The 20642-nt window shown below is 42.3% G+C and overlaps 1 protein-coding gene and 1 pseudogene across 1 annotated transcript; both read right to left on the minus strand.

Moving 5' to 3' along the window:
* Window positions 1-2719: 2719 nt before the first annotated feature.
* LOC148018673 (elongator complex protein 6-like) lies at window positions 2720-3882 on the minus strand (annotated as a pseudogene).
* Window positions 3883-4670: 788 nt separating this feature from the next.
* LOC148018674 (elongator complex protein 6-like) lies at window positions 4671-6755 on the minus strand. Its single transcript, XM_087701066.1, has 3 exons — window positions 6651-6755; window positions 4973-5463; window positions 4671-4941 (listed from the first exon to the last, which is right to left on the minus strand). Exons 1-3 carry the CDS (start codon window positions 6753-6755, stop codon window positions 4671-4673), a joined length of 867 nt encoding a protein of 288 aa, XP_087557192.1.
* Window positions 6756-20642: the final 13887 nt, after the last annotated feature.

Genomic DNA, 20642 nt, shown 5'->3' on the forward strand with positions numbered 1-20642 from the left:
CGCACTGCATCTGCACATGAGGAATTTTCCTATCCTCTGCCTCCATCTTTTTCCCCCTTTTCGTCAGTTCACTACAATCCGAAAAACCTTTCCCCAAAGCGCGGGCTCCCCTATCGATTTGATGCATCCCCTTCTCCTCAAAGCATTTACACACCTAAACATCTAAAGCAACAACTGTCATCTCGGCGGCAGCCATCCGGATGGAGCACAAGCAAAAATATGTCTCTGGAAATATTCTTGTTTTTGAATCAAGCCATCCGGATGGAGCACAAGCAAACATCTGCAAATTTCCGTGACAGAGTAGCTGTCCTCGGTAAGGTCGATCGCAGAGCTTCGATTTTTGATGCTTCGACTATCTCCTCGATCTTGGATTCGGCAGCTTCGGTCCCCCCCTTCCTCTTCATCCTCCGTCGTTTTTTTTCGCGTCCCACGTTATTAATCATCGTCCCTTTCAAAATAGTGTTCTTTTCTTTTCCCCCAAAAGGCTCTTTCAAAAATAGTTCTCTTTTGCTTTTGCTTTTTCACGCCCCCAATGTCGAAGGGTTTCTAAAGCAATGTCGCGACTTCAGAAGTCCTTGATAAATTTTAGGATAGAAGATCAATCAAGCGAGACATTTACAACCCTATTCAACATCAACAGCTTCAGCTTCATAAAGGAAACAAATTTGATTTATAAACTGGCTGCTCAAAAACTGAAGTCCTTCACGTCCTTTTGATATGCCCTTAACTTTTTTTACAGTCTCCTTTGGTAGAACTCTTTTGAATTTTTTATCTAGAACAAAGTCTGCTTCCATGGAGGAAAAAAGTTAACGGTGTTTTCCATTAGCTTGTAGTGAAGATGACATACATTTGGACCTTCAAAGCCAGATGACTTGTTCAAAGTTTCACCAAATTGACTGCTCAATGGTGTTCTGTGATGTATGATCATCTGCCCATGCACATCATGGGAGTAGCCTGTGGCAAAAGGTTGCAGCAGAATAACAATATCTGAACATTCTTAAGAGATTTGGTAAACATCTTGATGAGCAAGCAGCATGATAGAAAATTTCTGTTTGCTGGTGGAGAGTGATAGAACATTTCTGTTTGCTGGTGGAGAGTGTTCGGCAGTAGTGTAAAAAGTCTAGCAAGTGACTTCTATTCCCTTCTGCCACCACTTCCAATAGTGCTACATCATCGACCAAAATCCAAGCTGCTCGGCTAGGCTCCTTTTTTAGGAGTTGTACGATAAAGTTGAATAGCTTGAAAAGTTTGTTTTCAACAGCTGAAACTTGAGCATTTTGAGTCACATGCCAGTTGCCGGCAGATGTTTATTGCTCAAGTGAATTTGGCATGGAGAGCATATCAATAAATACCAGAACTCCATTATTTTGATAAGCCAGTAGATCGATTCCCTGTTTCCTGGAAATTCTGCTGTAGTGCGAGAAAGGCTCACTCAACCCCACAAAAACAACCAGTCGAGGCCTCGTCCTAGAGTCATTGGAAACAAGGATCCTCTTGAGGAAGATGGTCAAGACGAAGGAGCCCTGAGATGCGATCGTGTCTTTAATCAAACAGAGAAGATCCTTCTGGCTTGAGAACGAACGAGAAGAAGAAGAAGAAGAAGAAGAAGGGAAAATGAACGGAAGTAAAAGTAAAGAGCAAGGGCTACACAACGGAAAAGGAGCACGTTGTTGCATGGCTCAGATGATCTCTGCACGACATATTTGAATTCGACATAGGCTAATCTGAATGACTATTCAAATGGTCTTACTGGGAAGAGGTTAAATTTGACCTCTCAAATCATGCAGACACTATATCTCACATTCCAAAGAATCTCGTCCGACAAAGGATAAATCTGACAACCCAAATGATCTCTCCACAGCCAGGCACCAAGAATGATATCGGCGTTGCCTTTCTTGATGATCAATGCAGGGTGGAATACAGTCTTCACCACTGCTGCTTCTTCCTGCACTGCATCTGCACATGAGGAATTTTCCTATCCTCTACCTCCGAGCTTTTTCCCCCTTTTTGTCAGATCACTACAATCCGAAAACCTTTCCCCAAAGCGCGGGCACCCCTATCGATTTGATGCATCCCCTTCTCCTCAAAGCATTTACACACCTAAATATCTAAACCAACAACTGTCATCTCGGCGGCAGCCATTCGGATGGAGCACAAGCAAAAATCTGTCTTTGGAAATATTCCTATTTTTGAATCAAGCCATTCGGATGGAGCACAAGCAAACATCTGCAAATTTCCGTGACAGAGTAGCTGTCCTCGGTAAGGTCGATCGCAGAGCTTCGATTTTTGATGCTTTGACTATCTCCTCGATCTTGGATTTGGCAGCTTCGGTCCCCCCCTTCCTCTTCATCCTCCGTCGTTTTTTTTCGCGTCCCACGTTATTAATCATCGTCCCTTTCAAAATAGTGTTCTTTTTCTTTCCCCCCCAAAAGGCTCTTTCAAAAATAGTTCTCTTTCGCTTTTGCTTTTTCACGCCCCCAATGTCGAAGGGTTTCGAAAGCAATGTCGCGACTTCAGAAGTCCTTGATAAATTTTAGGATAGAAGATCAATCAAGCGAGACATTTACAACCCTATTCAACATCAACAGCTTCAGCTTCATAAAGGAAACAAATTTGATTTATAAACTGGCTGCTCAAAAACTGAAGTCCTTCACGTCCTTTTGATATGCCCTTAACTTTTTCTACAGTCTCCTTTGGTAGAACTCTTTTGAATTTTTAACTAGAACAAAGTGTGCTTCCATGGAGGAAAATAGTTAACGGTGTTTTCCATTAGCTTGTAGTGAAGATGACATACATTTGGACCTTCAAAGCCAGATGACTCGTTCAAAGTTTCACCAAATTGACTGCTCAATGGTGTTCTGTGATGTATGATCATCTGCCCATGCACATCATGGGAGTAGCCTGTGGCAAGAGGTTGCAGCAGAATAACAATATCTGAACATTCTTCAGAGATTTGGTAAACATCTTGATGAGCAAGCAGCACGATAGAAAATTTCTGTTTGCTGGTGGAGAGTGATAGAACATTTCTGTTTGCTGGTGGAGAGTGTTCGGCAGTAGTGTAAAAAGTCTAGCAAGTGACTTCTATTCCCTTCTGCCACCACTTCCAATAGTGCTACATCATCGACCAAAATCCAAGCTGCTCGGCTAGGCTCCTTTTTTAGGAGCTATACGATAAAGTTGAATACCTTGAAAAGTTTATTTTCAACAGCTGAAACTTGAGCATTTTGAGTCACATGCCAGTTGCCGGCAGATGTTTCTTGCTCAAGTGAATTTGGCATGGAGAGCATATCAATAAATACTAGAACTTCATTATTTTGATAAGCCAGTAGATCGATTCCCTGTTTCCTGGCAATTCTGCTGTAGTGCGAGAAAGGCTCACTCAACCCCACAAAAACAACCAGTCGAGGCCTCGTCCTGGAGTCACTGGAAACAAGGATTCTCTTGAGGAAGATGGTCAAGACGAAGGAGCCCTGAGATGCGATCGTGTCTTTAATCAAACAGAGAAGATCCTTCTGGCTCGAGAACGAACGAGAAGAAGAAGAAGAAGAAGAAGAAGAAGGAAAATGAACGGAAGTAAAAGTAAAGAGCAAGGGCTACACAACGGAAAAGGACCACGCTATTGCATGGCTCAGATGATCTCTGCATGACATATTTGAATTCGACACAGGCTAATCTGAATGACTATTCAAATGGTCTTACTGGGAAGAGGTTAAATCTGACCTCTCAAATCATGCAGACACTATATCTCACATTCCAAAGAATCTCGTCCGACAAAGGATAAATCTGACAACCCAAATGATCTCTCCACAGCCAGGCACCAAGAATGATATCGGCGTTGCCTTTCTTGATGATCAATGCAGGGTGGAATACAGTCTCCACCATTGCTGCTTCTTCCTGCACTGCATCTGCACATGAGGAATTTTCCTATCCTCTGCCTCCGAGCTTTTTCCCCCTTTTTGTCAGATCACTACAATCCGAAAAACCTTTCCGCAAAGCGCGGGCTCCCCTATCGATTTGATGCATCCCATTCTCCTCAAAGCATTTACACACATAAATATCTAAACCAACAACTGTCATCTCGGCGGCACCCATTCGGATGGAGCACAAGCAAAAATCTGTCTTTGGAAATATTCCTATTTTTGAATCAAGCCATTCGGATGGAGCACAAGCAAACATCTGCAAATTTCTGTGACAGACTAGCTGTCCTCGGTAAGGTCGATCGCAGAGCTTCAATTTTTGATGCTTCGACTATCTCCTCGATCTTGGATTCGGCAGCTTCGGTCCCCCCCTTCCTCTTCATCCTCCGTCGTTTTTTTTCGCGTCCCACGTTATTAATCATCGTCCCTTTCAAAATAGTGTTCTTTTTCTTTCCCCCCCCAAAAGGCTCGTTCAAAAATAGTTCTCTTTCGCTTTTGCTTTTTCACGCCCCCAATGTCGAAGGGTTTCGAAAGAAATGTCGCGACTTCAGAAGTCCTTGATAAATTTTAGGATAGAAGATCAATCAAGCGAGACATTTACAACCCTATTCAACATCAACAGCTTCAGCTTCATAAAGGAAACAAATTTGATTTATAAATTGGCTACTCAGAAACTGAAGTCCTTCACGTCCTTTTGATATGCCCTTAACTTTTTCTACAATCTCCTTTGGTAGATCTCTTTTGAATTTTTAACTAGAACAAAGTCTGCTTCCCTGGAGGAGAATAGTTAACGGTGTTTTCCATTTGCTTGTAGTGAAGATGACATACATTTGGACCTTCAAAGCCAGATGACTCGTTCAAAGTTTCACCAAATTGACTGCTCAATGGTGTTCTGTGATGTATGATCATCTGCCCATGCACATCATGGGAGTAGCCTGTGGCAAGAGGTTGCAGCAGAATAACAATATCTGAACATTCTTCAGAGATTTGGTAAACATCTTGATGAGCAAGCAGCACGATAGAAAATTTCTTTTTGCTGGTAGAGAGTGATAGAACATTTCTGTTTGCTGGTGGAGAGTGTTCGACAGTAGTGTAGAAAGTCTAGCAAGTGACTTCTATTCCCTTCTGCCACCACTTCCAATAGTGCTACATCATCGACCAAAATCCAAGCTGCTCGGCTAGGCTCCTTTTTTAGGAGCTGTACGATAAAGTTGAATAGCTTGAAAAGTTTGTTTTCAACAGCTGAAACTTGAGCATTTTGAGTCACATGCCAGTTGCCGGCAGATGTTTCTTGCTCAAGTGAATTTGGCATGGAGAGCATATCAATAAATACCAGAACTCCATTATTTTGATAAGCCAGCAGATCGATTCCCTGTTTCCTGGCAATTCTGCTGTAGTGCGAGAAAGGCTCACTCAACCCCACAAAAACAACCAGTCGAGGCCTCGTCCTAGAGTCACTGGAAACAAGGATCCTCTTGAGGAAGATGGTCAAGACGAAGGAGCCCTGAGATGTGATCGTGTCTTTAATCAAACAGAGAAGATCCTTCTGGCTTGAGAACGAACGAGAAGAAGAAGAAGAAGAAGAAGAAGGAAAATGAACGGAAGTAAAAGTAAAGAGCAAGGGCTACACAACGGAAAAGGAGCACGCTATTGCATGGCTCAGATGATCTCTGCACGACATATTTGAATTCGACACAGGCTAATCTGAATGACTATTCAAATGGTCTTACTGGGAAAAGGTTAAATCTGACCTCTCAAATCATGCAGACACTATATCTCACATTCCAAAGAATCTCGTCCGACAAAGGATAAATCTGACAACCCAAATGATCTCTCCACAGCCAGGCACCAAGAATGATATCGGCGTTGCCTTTCTTGATGATCAATGCAGGGTGGAATACAGTCTTCACCACTGCTGCTTCTTCCTGCACTGCATCTGCACATGAGGAATTTTCCTATCCTCTGCCTCCGAGATTTTTCCCCCTTTTTGTCAGATCACTACAATCCGAAAAACCTTTCCCCAAAGCGCAGGCACCCCTATCGATTTGATGCATCCCCTTCTCCTCAAAGCATTTACACACCTAAATATCTAAACCAACAACTGTCATCTCGGCGGCAGCCATTCGGATGGAGCACAAGCAAAAATCTGTCTTTGGAAATATTCCTATTTTTGAATCAAGCCATCCGGATGGAGCACAAGCAAACATCTGCAAATTTCCGTGACATAGTAGCTGTCCTCGGTAAGGTCGATCGCAGAGCTTTGATTTTTGATGCTTCGACTGTCTCCTCGATCTTGGATTCGGCAGCTTCGGTCCCCCCCTTCCTCTTCATCCTCTGTCATTTTTTTTCGCGTCCCACATTATTAATCATCGTCCCTTTCAAAATAGTGTTCTTTTTCTTTCCCCCCCAAAAGGCTCTTTCAAAAATAGTTCTCTTGCGCTTTTGCTTTTTCACGCCCCCATTGTCCTCTTCCCCAGCACCCCAGTTGATACAACCATTGGCAGCTCACACATTAAAAAAAAGACCTGAGAACTTGCCTTCTGTCACTCATCGGCTTTTCACCATGCAAAGCAGCGGCCTTCAAACCTGTCATATGTTGTATCGTGTCTGCCAGTAAGTCAGCACCTGCTTTGGAATTCATGAACACCACTGCGGGGGCCTTTTGGACTTCACAAGCTCTAAGGATTCCTCAAAGCCCATCCTGCATGTCTTCATCAAGTATGCAACCATCACCGTTACACTTCTAGATCTCCCAGCAAAGCGATGTACCAAGACTGCACCACCACTTTGCCTGGCTTTATCTATGAAAGCAAAGCACTCATCAAAGTGCTCCTCCATGCTAACATCCGCACTATCAAGCACACTAATTTGCTTGTACTTGAAATCTGAAGAATAACGCGGCTCGATCGTGTTTGCAACTGTAAAGATGTGTCATTTCTAATCTTAGAAATTCCTCTTTATTGTAAGCTGCTCCAATCAATCCAACGTACAACCTCTCAATGATTTTGCAGGGCAGACTATCATCTCTTCTATATTTGGTTACCAGATAATCCTGTAAGATCCTCTCCATTCTATGTTTGTAAATGACCTCCATCATATCACTCAATATATATCATTTGTTGGCAAAGCATTCACATTCATTTCTTGTCACCACTATGGCCACCAACCATGAATCATTGCTCAACTTGATTTGTTGATGTGAATGTATCTAAGGTATTTGTCCTACAGCCTACTATGGTGGAGATGGCTTCCCGCCTGATTCCGTGATGATGGCGGACTTTTCGTATGCCTGGATACAGTGGACCACTGCTTAACATAGACTGAAAGCATCCCTTCATGCTCACCACTATGCCTCCAAACTCCTCCCCACTATAGTCATACGCAGAAAATAAATGTAAACACAACAACTAAGTATGTACAAAGTATCAAATCACACACACAACTTTTGGGTGGTTTTCACACCTCGAATTCGTAGCAATACGACAACGTCGATTGTCTATAGAACACGTACGACGCTTTGGCGAGTTTCAATCTGAGATCATTGATCAAGCGATCTTGGATTTTGAGCAAACGGTAAGAAAAGTTAATATCAATCATGCATTGTACTTGCAAGCTAATTTAATACCATATACAAAAAGATTGGGTGTGGCTGGCAAATTTTCAATCCAGGGAGGTGACATCTCGTCCCAAGGAGGAGTACACCCTTTGCATCCAATTAAAAGAGTTTGTGGACGTGCGATGGATGGAGTGCTTGAGCCAATCCACCACTTGGAAGATACTACCCTATCTATACCGTCAATACTAGAGGAGACAGACAGCCTTTGAGACTTACCTACAATCTTGGAGCCTGAAATGGAGGCAATGATCAATGCATTGATTCCCATGGATGTTGAGACTTCTAATCCGCTTAGAGAGGAAGCATCCATACCATTATATGATAGGTACCGAGTATATCACCCGAAGACACTACTTGCACTCCTAACTGTGCAAGCAAAATATAGATGGAGCGATGCGAGTGTGACCGAGTTAATCAGGTACCTTGTACATACGCTTTGTTTATTTCTTTTATGCACTATCATTAAAAACATTTATACTTTTTCAAGGTGTTTTATTATTTTTTCAGGTTACTGAAGTATCATATATTACCACTTGCAAATACAATGCCTGAGTCTCATGATGATGCACGACATGTTTTACGAAAGCTTGGCATGGACTACAACAACATCCATACATGTATCAACGATTGCGTACTGTTTGGAGGAGAATACAAGACTATGGAGACTTGTCCAAAGTGTGGTTCTCATAGGTATCGATAGGACTTGTAAGGGCAAACTATCCCTCAAAAAGTTCTTAGATAGTTTTTGCTTATCTCCTACATAAACCACATGTTTCGTACATCTGACATGGCGAGCTTGACAATGTGGCATGCGTAGAATAGGTCCACAAATGGAGTTCAACAAATATCAGTGGATTCATGTGTATGGAGCCACATTGACTCTACCTTCCCAGGCTTTTCCCGAGAGCCAAGGAATCTTCGGCTCGGTCTTGCAATGGATGGCATGAATCCATTCCGTCTGCACTCAACTTCCTACAGTGTGTGGCCTATAGTCCTTGTCAACTACAATATCCCTCCATGGCTTTCTACGAAGAAGGGACATCTCATCCTTAGCTTACTCGTTCCTGGCTACTACAAAGTCAAAAATATGGATATGTATCTTCGTCCATTAGTCGATGAGCTTAAGATTTTGTGGGAGGAGGGGGTCACCGTGAGAGATGTAAGCAAGCACGATGGTTGACGGTCCACTAATATTCAAGCCATTCTCATGTGGACGATGCATGACTTTTCGAGATGTAGAGAGTGCTCAGGTAAGCAGGCTTCCATTCTCGTTGGTAATATCTATTATAGCTCGTTCAAGTTTGTATTCACTGGATAGAGGTATTGGGACAGGTCTAGTTACCTCAGGTTATCATGCATCTCCATTGTGCGGGCCACAGTTAGACTCCCGCAGGTCATGAACCATGAAGAAGATGGTATATCAAGGAAATGCCACTCTCTTGATAGAGGATCATGAACTCAGGGAAGGTTTTATTGGATGGCCTTCAACACGTATGAAGGCCCAAAGTTGGTACGAGCTGAAAATGATCTACACGGAGTCACATCCAAACGGAATGCAACGGTTCTCAGTTTTCTACGAGTTGCCATATTGGACCCACTTACAAATCAACCACTTGTTAGATCCCATGCATATTTTCAAGAACATGGGCAGCTTGCTATGGGACCACATCACAGGAAAGAGAGATACTATAGGGGCACGAATGGATTTGAATGAGGTAGGCAAGATGGAGGCGCTTTGGCCGCAGCTACCTCGCGCTCCTTGGGTTCTGTCCACTAAAGAAGAGCGCATTGTAAAGCAAATAGTCAAGTCTATTCCCACTCTAACGGGTATGATGCATTCTCTCAGGTTTGCGTTTTCTAAAGACAACCAATTATCAGGGCTAAAATCCCATAATTGGCATAAGATATGTCAAGTTTGTACTACGAATGGATTGTAAGTGACCTGCATATTTTGCTATTTGGAGTGTAATCATTGTTAATAATGATTTCTCATTTGTGGCAGTTTCTACTATCAATCGCGATCGCAGGATGCCTTACTCCAGAAATACGTGGGAAAATTTACAAGTTGTCGACTTTAGTGCAATGGATCTCGTAGAAGGAGATTAAGACGTCCTCTATTGAATCCGCGAGGTGGGGAGCAATGGAGACGGTCTGTCTCTTTGAGAAATACGTGCCTACCAACATGCTCACGATATAAATCCACCTTCTTGTGCATCTTGTAGATGAAGTGGATATTGCTGGACCTGTCCATACGTGATGGATGTTCTTCTTGGAGTGCTTCATAACCCTGAAAGGCTTTGTGCGACAATGAGCTCAACTAGAAGGTAGCATGGTTGAAGGTTGGTTGGTGTCTGTGGCGCTAGTGCATATTTCAGAATGGCTACCAACGGTGGATCCAGACAACAGTATGCTATAGTCGATGAAGGATGATGATAGACTAACCGAAGATGTGGTGGTTGGAAATGGGGTAGAAAAAGGAATGGATGCTGCAATGGAGAAAAAAGTGAATCGATTTTATATGTTACACCATGCCTCTATGGAGATGTGGCTCGCTAGGTACCAGCAACCTAGGCAAGATCGAGAGGAAGCACCATCTGAATTTCAACGTAGGACGCACCATCGATCGATTCGATATCTTGAGGGCATGGAGGAGATGCCGCGGTTTATGTCAATGTAATGGTTGCATGGAGCATTGACCGTAGTGTCTTGCAAAGGGGCGGAGGTCTCAACCGAGGAGTGGAAATTCTCAAGGGATGTAGTCCAAAGGTGATGATGCGTTTAGGGTTTGTCGTATCTATATTTTATATGTGACAACTAATTTAGTGTTTCAATGTAAAATACAAAATATATAGTGCAGCGTGGTCACACGCATGGCATTTTTGCATGGAGCATATTGACAAAATGCGCTTCACAACAGACTCTGGTATCATGGCAAGGTTCGAGCAAGAGAGTCGATGAGGAGCAACGGATCCCAAAACGATTATAGATGAGATGGAGTATTTTGGAAACTTGCAAAGTATTGTTACGGTGGATTATCGAAGCTTCTCCATGATACTATTTGATGTGCAGTGGTTCAAAGTGGTACTTGAAGGATCTGGAGCAACAGTTTGACAAGGTCCATCTGGATTTTTAGAAATAGATTTCGAAAAAAAATGGATGGATTTACGCGACACCTTTGTGTTTCTGGCCCATTGTGAACAGGTGCATGAACTCATTTGTTTTTTAATTGTATTACGACATGGTACATGTCACAATAGTTAAATCTCTCTTGTACGTGATTGTGAGTAGGTAATCTTCTATCCAAACCCCTGACAACCTCAATGGTGGTATGTTATACCTTCCATTCCCCGAAATGCGAGAGTATATGATTAAAGTAATGCTCTGAGCATAGATGAGGACAATATGAAAATAGAGGGGTTAATATTGCAAGGGGTGGAGGCCACCGAAAGCTTGGAGCATGTATACCTTCAGCTCCCCGAAGTGCGAGAGTATATGATCAAAGCAATGTTCTGAGCATAGATAAGGACAATATGAAAATAGAGGGGTTGATATTACAAGGGGTGGAGGCCACCAAAATCTTGGAGCATGTAGAGAGCCAACATCGGGTAACAATGATGGAAATACAAGAGTCCTTGAATTCTTTGAGAACAAGGTAGACTCATCATTTTGTGGTGACATATCGATTGACCTTCTAGTGTATGCCGAGTTATGTCAGGAGATTGACATGGGACCATAAGACACTTCATACTTAGAGCATCCATCTAATCAATTCTTTGACGAATCGCTTATAAGGGTACATAAGATATGCATTTTAAGTAATATCATTTTTTTAAGATTTATATTACCGTGCTTTATATGATTTAAATTGATTATGCTAACGTCATTTTTGGTCGGTGCAAAAACCTTTGTGAATACTTAGATCATCATGATGAGTGGAGGGATGAGCGATGAGGAGCTATAGGAGATCTTCACATGCATGTCTCTAGATCAGATGGCGAGATTCAGAGACATGGTAAACCAAGAGCTGTCTCGGACACCGTCATGTGTTGAGATGACAAGCTCAACACATGGAAACATTGATGATGGACCGCTTGGTTAGATGGGTCCACACATCTACACTTAGCACGTCGGTGGTCATTATGACTCTCACATGGCCACTGACTCATTACTTATTATATTCAAGTTGTTACACCTATTTACAGCTGGCATAGTTATAGCACGAGTCGACTAGTGTAGTCGGTTATGCATTCTTTGACTTAGTAGGCCACTTTCCTTTATGTTGTATCTTATCTATACTTTGTGTACATTGTAAAAAGTGTGGAAGAAGAAGAAGAAACCAGCAAGAAAACGTTTTGGCCTCCATCTCTCTTCTTGTCTCTTGAGTGGGCTTCTCCTTGTGCATTCTATGTGTGTTCGGCGTAGCATCTTGAGCAAGTCCCTCCACCACACGATTCTTGACATGGTATCAGAGCTGCGCCACTGAGAGAGGCTGATTTCAAAGGCTGAAGTGAAGGAGAAGAAGCAAGGTTTGAGCAAGCAATCCACGGGTAAGAAGCTCTCCCATCCTTCCACTCTTTCTCTTGGATAGTGCCTGTGGAGGCACCGGAAGTAGGACATAGCAAAAATCTCAAATTGTAGTGAGATTTGGTGTGCGCGAAGAGCACTGTGTATTCTACAATTAAGCCCTTTAGGACAGTCCCGCAGTTATTTTGGGCATCTGAGACCATTTCAGGCCCCGTTTTAGAGCCGCAAGGTTGCGGACAACAGTTTCAGGGTACATTGTGATTTCGGCTATTTTGATCGGAAGTGGGTGCGTAGGTTACAGATTGCGAATCTGTAATTTTTGAGGTGTTTGCAAGAAGCAAACATAAGATTTATCTGCAAACAGGTTGCAGATTGCATGTATTGTTGAGCAGACAGTGAAAAAGGTTGTCTGATGTATTGCTGTGCACTACAGGTTAAGGGTTGTAGAAGATTTGCTTGCTGTTTGGTATTATTTTTGTGATAATGACAGAGAACAGTGGAAGCCCCATCATTGAGAAGCTCGACAAGAACAACTACCCTTCATGAAAGTTCCGTGCCGTAAACTTTCTTATTGGAAAAGGCCTCTACGAGTTTGTTTGAGGTGAAGAAAAGGAGCCAGAGGTGAGTGATCCTCCAACTGCAGAAGAGAGAAAGGCACGGAAGGAATGGAATGCAAAAGACAAGAAGGTCATGTATTGGCTGTCTGCAGTAATTGACAATAATATGCTGGGATATATTAGAAATGCAAAGAATTCATACGCAGCTTGGACCATCCTTGAAAGTATGTTTTCCGTAAATACAAAGGCACGAAAGATTCAACTCAAACAAGAGTTGAATACATTGAAGAAAGGGAAGATGTCTATCAATGAGTATGCACTGAAGGTAAGGAGCATTGTAGATGCCTTGGTAATTGATTGATGCAATGCCCGATGATGATGATTTGGTGTCGTCTACCTTGGGTGGACTTAACAATGAAAAGGCTTGGAAGTCTTTTGTAACCTCCGTATATATAAAAAAGCCATTTCCAGATTTTGATGAGTTGGTCTCTCTTATGATCACTGAAGAGATCAATATGCAGAGTGAGATATCTGAAAAAAGTGGTGAATAGGTCCAAGCTTTCTACTCCAGTTCAGGAAAGGGACATGGCACGTTCTCTTCAAGAGGCCATGGTACAAGACATGGTAGTGACAATCAGCAAAATAGATTGAATCAACAATTTGGTGATATGCATGTTTCAGGAGGTCGTGGTAACTTTAGAGGCAGGGGGAGCTTTAGAGGAAGAGGTGGATGGCAGAACAGAGGTTCTAACAACTCTGGTATTGTGTGTCACTACTGTGGCAAAACAGGTCATATTGCAGCCCAATGTTATGCTAAGAAAGATGATATTCGCAGTGGTAAGTTGCAGCAAGGAAACTATGCATTGTCTTTACGACAGAATGAAGACAAAAATGAACGTCTGTTTATTATGCATCATATGTTGAACGCTATTACAGGAAAGAGAACACATGATGATGTTTGGTATATTGATTCAGCTGCATCCAATCATATGACCAGCCATGTAGAATGGTTTGGAGAGATGCAGGATTTGCAAAATGCAAGTTATGTGCAGATGGGTGATGATTCATGCCACCCAATTTCACACATTAGAAAAGTTTCATTGTCCTTGCATGATGGTAAGACAAAGAGTCTTTCAAATGTATTACATGTGTCATCTATTACAAAGAACTTGGTGTCAGTTGGTCAAATGGTAGAGCAAGGGCTGCAAGTTAGATTTAATGCAAAAGGCTGCTTTGTAGAAGACTTCAATGACAAGTGTAGGTTGGTAGCAAAGGGAAGTAGAGTTGGACGTATGTTTACTCTGGATGCTGGAATTCCTACTATGAATGCTGCTATGTATGCTAAAGGAAAAGGTGTTGTTGCAGATATTGAAATTTGACACAAACACATTGGACATGCAAAAGGCTGAAATTAATGCAGTCCAAAGGGTTGGTTACAGGTTTGCCTACATTTAGAGTTGCACAATTTCATAAGGTATGCGAAGCATGTCAGTTTGGTAAGCAGGCAAGACAACCCTTTTCACATGACAAAGATGTAAGCAGAAATATCCTTGATGTTGTGCATACAAACATTTGGGAGCCTACACAAAATGTATCTCTTGGAGGCAGTTCATACTTTCTCACATTCATTAATGATTGTTCTAGAAAGCTATGGGTATATTTTATGAAGGAAAAGAGTGAAGCATTTGAGCACTTTAAAACTTTCAAGGCTGCAGTTGAAAGAGAAACATGCTTGAAAGTAAAGTGCTTGAGGTCAGATGGAGGGGAAGAGTACCTCTCGAATGAGTTCAGTGATTTTCTGAGGTCTCATGGGATAAAGAGACAGTTCAAATGCAGGTATACCCCACAGCAAAATGGGGTTGCAGAAAGGAAAAACATGCATATTGCAGAAGTTGCATGTGCCTTGATGGCTGAAAAGAATATGCCTAAGCATTTTTTGTCTGAGGCTGTTCATACTGCTATTTATATTATGCATAGAACTCCCACAGCTGCAGTTCATGGTATGACCCCCGAAGAATGTTTTATAGGTAAGAAGCCTGATATCTCACACTTAAAAGTGTTTGGCTACATTGCATATGTTCATATGCTAGATGAGTTGCGGAAGAAATTAGATCCAAAGGCTGAAAAGTGTGTCTTATTGGATACTCTTTAGAGCAAAAAGGCTATTGCTGCTATATTCCTGTCACATGTAAGTTCAGAGTGAGCAGGGATGTCATCTTTGATGAAATGAGCAGTTGGTATGTATCTAGTGGTGATGCATTGGATGATGATGATGATCATGACACTCATATGTAGGCTGAAAAGCAAGAATCATGCACTCTTAGTGTACCAGAGATGTCATCTGGTAGTCCTTGGTTCAGGAGACTAAGGAGTAGCTCTACATCTTCAAGTGCATCTAGTAGCACTATAGGTAAAGACAAAGGAAAGAATAAAGTGTCAGATGGCATTGATGCAGTTCTTGATGGAGACTCCAATGGCTCAGAGAGCTTGGATGATGAGCTTGGCATTCCTTTTGTCAGGACACTAGGTGTACAGAAAGCTCATAATAATGTAAAGGCTCCATTGAGTGATTCGGTGGTACGCAGATCTAGCAGGGTCAGATACCCTGTTAAAAGATTTGGTTTTGAAGGTTATGCAGCTCACCATTATGCTTATATGGTGAAACTAGTTGAGGATGTTGAGCCCACTTGTATTGAGAATGCTATTGGTCATACTCATTGGGATGCAACAATGGATGAGGAGATGGCTGCATTAGAGGCCAATAAGACTTGGGATCTAGTATCATTGCCGAAGGGCAAGAAATCTATTGGATGTAAGTGGGTTTATAAGATTAAGCACAATGCAAATGGTTCTATTAGCAGGTACAAAGCTAGGCGGGTTGCAAAAGGCTATGCCCAGATATATGGCATAGATTATGAAAAAACCTTTAGTCAAGTTGCTAGGATGGCAACTGTCAGATGTGTGATTGCTTTGGCAGCAACCAAAGGTTGGAGGTTACAACAAATGGATGTGAAGAATGCCTTCTTGCATGGTGATTTGCAAGAAGAAGTGTATATGGATCAACCAACAGGTTATCAAGATTTAGAGCATCCCACATATATGTGCAGGTTGAAGAAGGCATTCTATGGGCTCAAGCAAGCACCTAGAGTATGGTCTGACAAGATCAGAGAGTATCTTGTCAATATTGGCTTTTATGTTTTTGATGCTGATCACTCACTTTATGTGAGAAAGGGAGATGCAGGTTTGGTCATCATAGTCATCTATGTGGATGACTTGATTATTACAGGTGATAGTGATAGTGGGATTGCTGAAGTCAAGGACTTTTTGAAGAAGAAGTTTGAGATGAAGGATTTAGGTGAGCTAAGGTACTTCCTTGGCATTGAGGTGATCAGATGTGATGATGGTATATGGCTGTCCCAAAGACAGTATGGCTTGGATATGTTACCCAAGTATGGTATGACAGCATGCAAACCACTTTCAGTCCCTGAGCAAAATGTAAAGTTGAGTGCTGATGTTGGGGATGAGATAGAAGACCCTACTATGTTTAGGAGGATAGTGGGGAGTTTGATCTACATGACCATTACAAGGCCAGACTTGAGCTACGTTGCTGGTCTTGTGAGTCATTTTATGCAAGTATCTAGAAAGCCACATTTGGATGCAGTCAGATGCATATTGAGATATGTGAAGTTCACATTACATTATGGACTTTTCTATGAGGCAAGTATAGATGTACATGTGTTTGGATATACAGATGCAGATTGGGCTGGTAGTATGTCTGATAGAAGATCTACCAGTGAATACTAAGGGGGAGTGTTGAGATGACAAGCTCAACACATGCGGACATTGATGATGGACCGCCTAGCTAGATGGGTCCACACGTCTACACTTAGCACGTCGGTGGTCATTATGACTCTCACATGGCCACTGACTCATTACTTATTATATTCAGGTTGTTACACCTATTTACAACTGGCATAGTTTTAGCGCCAGTCGACTATTGTAGTCGGTTATGCATTATTTGACTTACTAGGCCACTTTCCTTTATGTTGTATCTTATCTATACTTTGTGTACATTGTAAAGAGTGTGGAAGAAGAAGAAGAAACCAGCTAGAAAACGTTTTGTCCTCCATCTCTCTACTTGTCTCTTGAGTGAGCCTCTCCTTGTGCATTCTGTGTGTGTTCGGCACAGCATCTTGAGCAAGTTCCCCCACCACGCGATTCTTGACATCATGCCGCTCCATTAGATCTACTTTGGCGTGATTTGATCCTTTAGTTGTGAGCAGACGAGATCAACACTCCAAGCTAGATAGAGGGAGTACTTCAAAGGGATGCTACAGAGATCCGGATGCAATGAGCTCGCGGTCGGCTTGGGATAGAGATACTACTCCTCGCTCTCATAGCGGTTCCAGAGAGCATAGCTTAGGTGGTTGTTATGGAGGCACGGATGCAGTGTCTCCGTCTTGTCGTTCTGCTAGAGTTGCATCACCTGTGGGATTTGTCACACCTATGGGGACATCTACTTTACTCACTCTGGCTTTTGCGTAGCATTCTACACGTGGCACCCCTATGAGTGCTACTCCAATAGATACTATCCCTCTGGATACACCAGATATACAAGGGTCTCTTGGATATGCCCAGGAGCATGGTCCTAGGTGGGAGAGGACTCATCTTAGGCATACCCCAAAGGGAAGGAGGGTGATGGCTCGCACGAGAGAGTTGTGCTAACAATTTTTTCAACACAACGTCTTGGATCATTGGAAAAACATATCAAAGGGGAGCAAGGACTACATAGTAGCATCCTTACATAAGGAGTTTCTAGTACCAGCCGCAATAGATAGGTTCTCTATGGGCTAGATGATGGAGTGCATGTGTGCATATATGTCACACAGATGATCGGACACATGCAAGGCACTCAAGAGTGGGGCTGCAAAGCCCGAGTAGCTAGATGCGGACGGCTGGCACCGACTCAGGGAGGAGGCTACAAATTTTCCAGGACGTTAGAGACAGTAGCGTGAGGCGGCAAGGGCACGACTAGAGACCGGAGTAGTCCATCATCTTGAGAGTGGCGGCAGCCACAGGACATATCTGGAGGACTTTGTAAGTTTTTATTTTGTTTTGTTTTCTTATTTTTTTGCAATATCCTTTGTACTGACAATCGTGTTTCTAACAATTGTATTTTTTTTTCTTTATAGCATTCCATTACAAGTCGCGATCTGATTGGCTGTGAGACTCGATATGCAGAGAGGCACGGTGTCACTGCATTGATCGACCGATTGTATGGACCCGGTGGCCCTGTAAGTCACTCAACTTTCTTATCCATAGTTACCATATTTAATTAGAATGCATTATTGTATAGTGGATTGATGTGTAGTTGTTTCTTTTTTTGCGCAGTCCGTTTGATGCTCCTTTGCAACGGGACGAGGTTTTGGATGGCGATGATCTATACCTCGCCCTTGGATCCCTGGAGCTCACACACCCTTCTTTTTTGGTCATGTGATCTATGTAGACATTTTCTATATAGTAATGATATCTTGCCATGATTGTATCAGTCGCTTTCATTATGCGATCATGTATTTATTTCATGTATTAATGTTATGATTTAAGTACACATTTATGAAACTATTTCGTATGGCCCAAATAAAGTACATAGTGTTATATGTGGCAGCACAATTTTTCTTTTCCGTGTTACCGTTGCTATTAGCGTTGCAAATTTACTACACGCATCGCTATTAGCGTCGTTATTAGCATCACAAAGCGTCATTATCAATGTTGCTATTTGTGTTGGTATCAGTATCGCAAATGCGACACTGATATCGATGCAAATAGCGACGCTCATAACGATGCTAATACCAACTGTTCTATGGCATCGCCAATAACAATGCTTTCTGCAATGATGGGGGCAAATTTCTTTATTAATATTTTTGTGGCTTTTAATGTCGGTATAAGATCTATATCTTGTAGTGTCTATGGCTAGATGATCCTAACTTCACAATTCTCTTATTGTCCTTGTGCTTCTTACAATCCATTCGTAGTACAAACCTGACATATCTTATGCCAATCATTGGATTTTAGCCCTAATAATTGGTCATCTTTAGAAAACAGGGACCTGAGCGAATGCATCATACTCGTTGAAGTGCGGATAGACTTGATAATTTGCTTCACAATACACTCTTCTTTAGTGGACAAAACCTAAGGAGCACGAGGTAGCTGCAAGCGACCATCAGCACTCGATTGTGGCCAAAGACCCTCCATCTTGCCTACCTCGTTCAAATCCATTCATGCCCGTTTAGTGTCTTTCTTTCCTATGATGTGGTCCCATAGTAAGCTGCCCACATTCTTGAAAATATGCATGGGATCCAACAAGTAGTTGATTTGTAAGTAGGTCCAAGACGACAAATTGTAGAAAATTGAGAACCATCGTATTCCATTTAGATGTAACTCCATCTGGATCATTTTGAGCTGGTACCAGCTTTGGGCATTCATTCGTGTTGAAGGTCGTCCAAGATAACCTTCCCTCAGTTCATCACCCTTTGGCAAGAAAGCCGTGTGTCCTTGATATACCATATTCTTCATGGTTCGTGACCTTCGAGACTCTAATTGTGGCCCACACAATGGACATGCATGATAACCTTAGGTAACCATACCTATCCCAACACCTCTCTCTCTAGTGAATACAAAGTTGAAAAAGCTATGATAGATACTACAAATGAGAATGGAAGCCTACTTACTTGAGCACCCCCGAATCCCGGAAAGTCATGCATGGTCCACATGAGAATGGCTCGTATACTGGCGGACTATCGCGCTTGCTCATATCTTCCATGGTGACCTCTCCTCCCACAAAGTCTTAATCTCATCGACTAATGGATGAAGATACACGTCCATATTCTTGACTTTGTAGCTAGGAATGAGCAAGCTAAGGATGAGGTGTCCTTTCTTCGTAGAAAGCCATGGAGGGATGTTGTAGTTAACAAGGACTATAGGCCACACTAGATAAGAAGCTGAGCGCATATCGAATGGGTTCACGCCATCTGTAGCAAGACTGAGCCAAAGATTCCTTGGCTCTTGGGCAAAGGCTGGAAAGGTACAGTTAATGTGGCTCCATGCGCGTAAATGCACTGATATTCGTTGGAATCCATCTATGGACCTATTCTGTGCATGCCATGTTGTTAAGCTCGCTATATCGGACATACAAAACATGTGATGTATATAGGGGATAAGTGGAAAGTGTCTAAGAAATTTTTGAGGGATGGTTTGCCCTTGCATGTCCTATCCATACCTATGAGCATCACACTTTGGACATATCTCTGTAGTCTCGTATTCTCCTCGAAACAGTACGCAATCGTGGATGCATGTATGGATGTTGTTGTAGTCCATGACAAGCTTTCGTAAAACATGTCACGCATCATCACGAGACTTAGGTATGATATCTACAAGTGGTAATATATGGTACTGTAGTAACCTTAAAAGAAATCATACAACACCTTGAAAAATCATGATTTTTTTTAATGATGGTACCGAAAAGAAATCAACAAAGCGTACATGGAAGGTACCTAAATAACTCGATCACACTCACATTGCTCCACCCATATTTTTCTTACACACTTAGGAGTGCAAGTAGTGTCTTCAAGACAGATACTTAGCACCCATCATATAATGGTATGGAGGCTTCCTCTCTAAGGGGATCAGATGTCTTGACATCCATGGGCATCAACGCATCGATCATTGCCTCCATCGTAGGCTCCAAGATTGTACGAAAGTTTGGAAGGCTGCTTGTCTCCTCTAGTATTGACGGTATAGATTGGGTAGTGCCTTCCAAGTGGTCGATTGGCTCAAGCACTCCATCCATCGCATGCCCACAAACTCTTGTAACTAGCTGCAAAGGATGCACTCCTCCTTGGGATGAGATGTCACCTCCCTATAATAAATTTTATGGCCACATCCAATGTTTTTGTTTATGATATTCAATTACTTTGCGAATGCAATGCATGATTTATATACACTTTTCTTACCGTTTTCTCAAAGTCTGAG

This window comes from Lygodium microphyllum, chromosome 20, assembly GCF_053477565.2.
Source record: "Lygodium microphyllum isolate KBCC chromosome 20, Lygodium_microphyllum_v1.1.10, whole genome shotgun sequence".
NCBI classification, from domain to species: domain Eukaryota; kingdom Viridiplantae; phylum Streptophyta; class Polypodiopsida; order Schizaeales; family Lygodiaceae; genus Lygodium; species Lygodium microphyllum.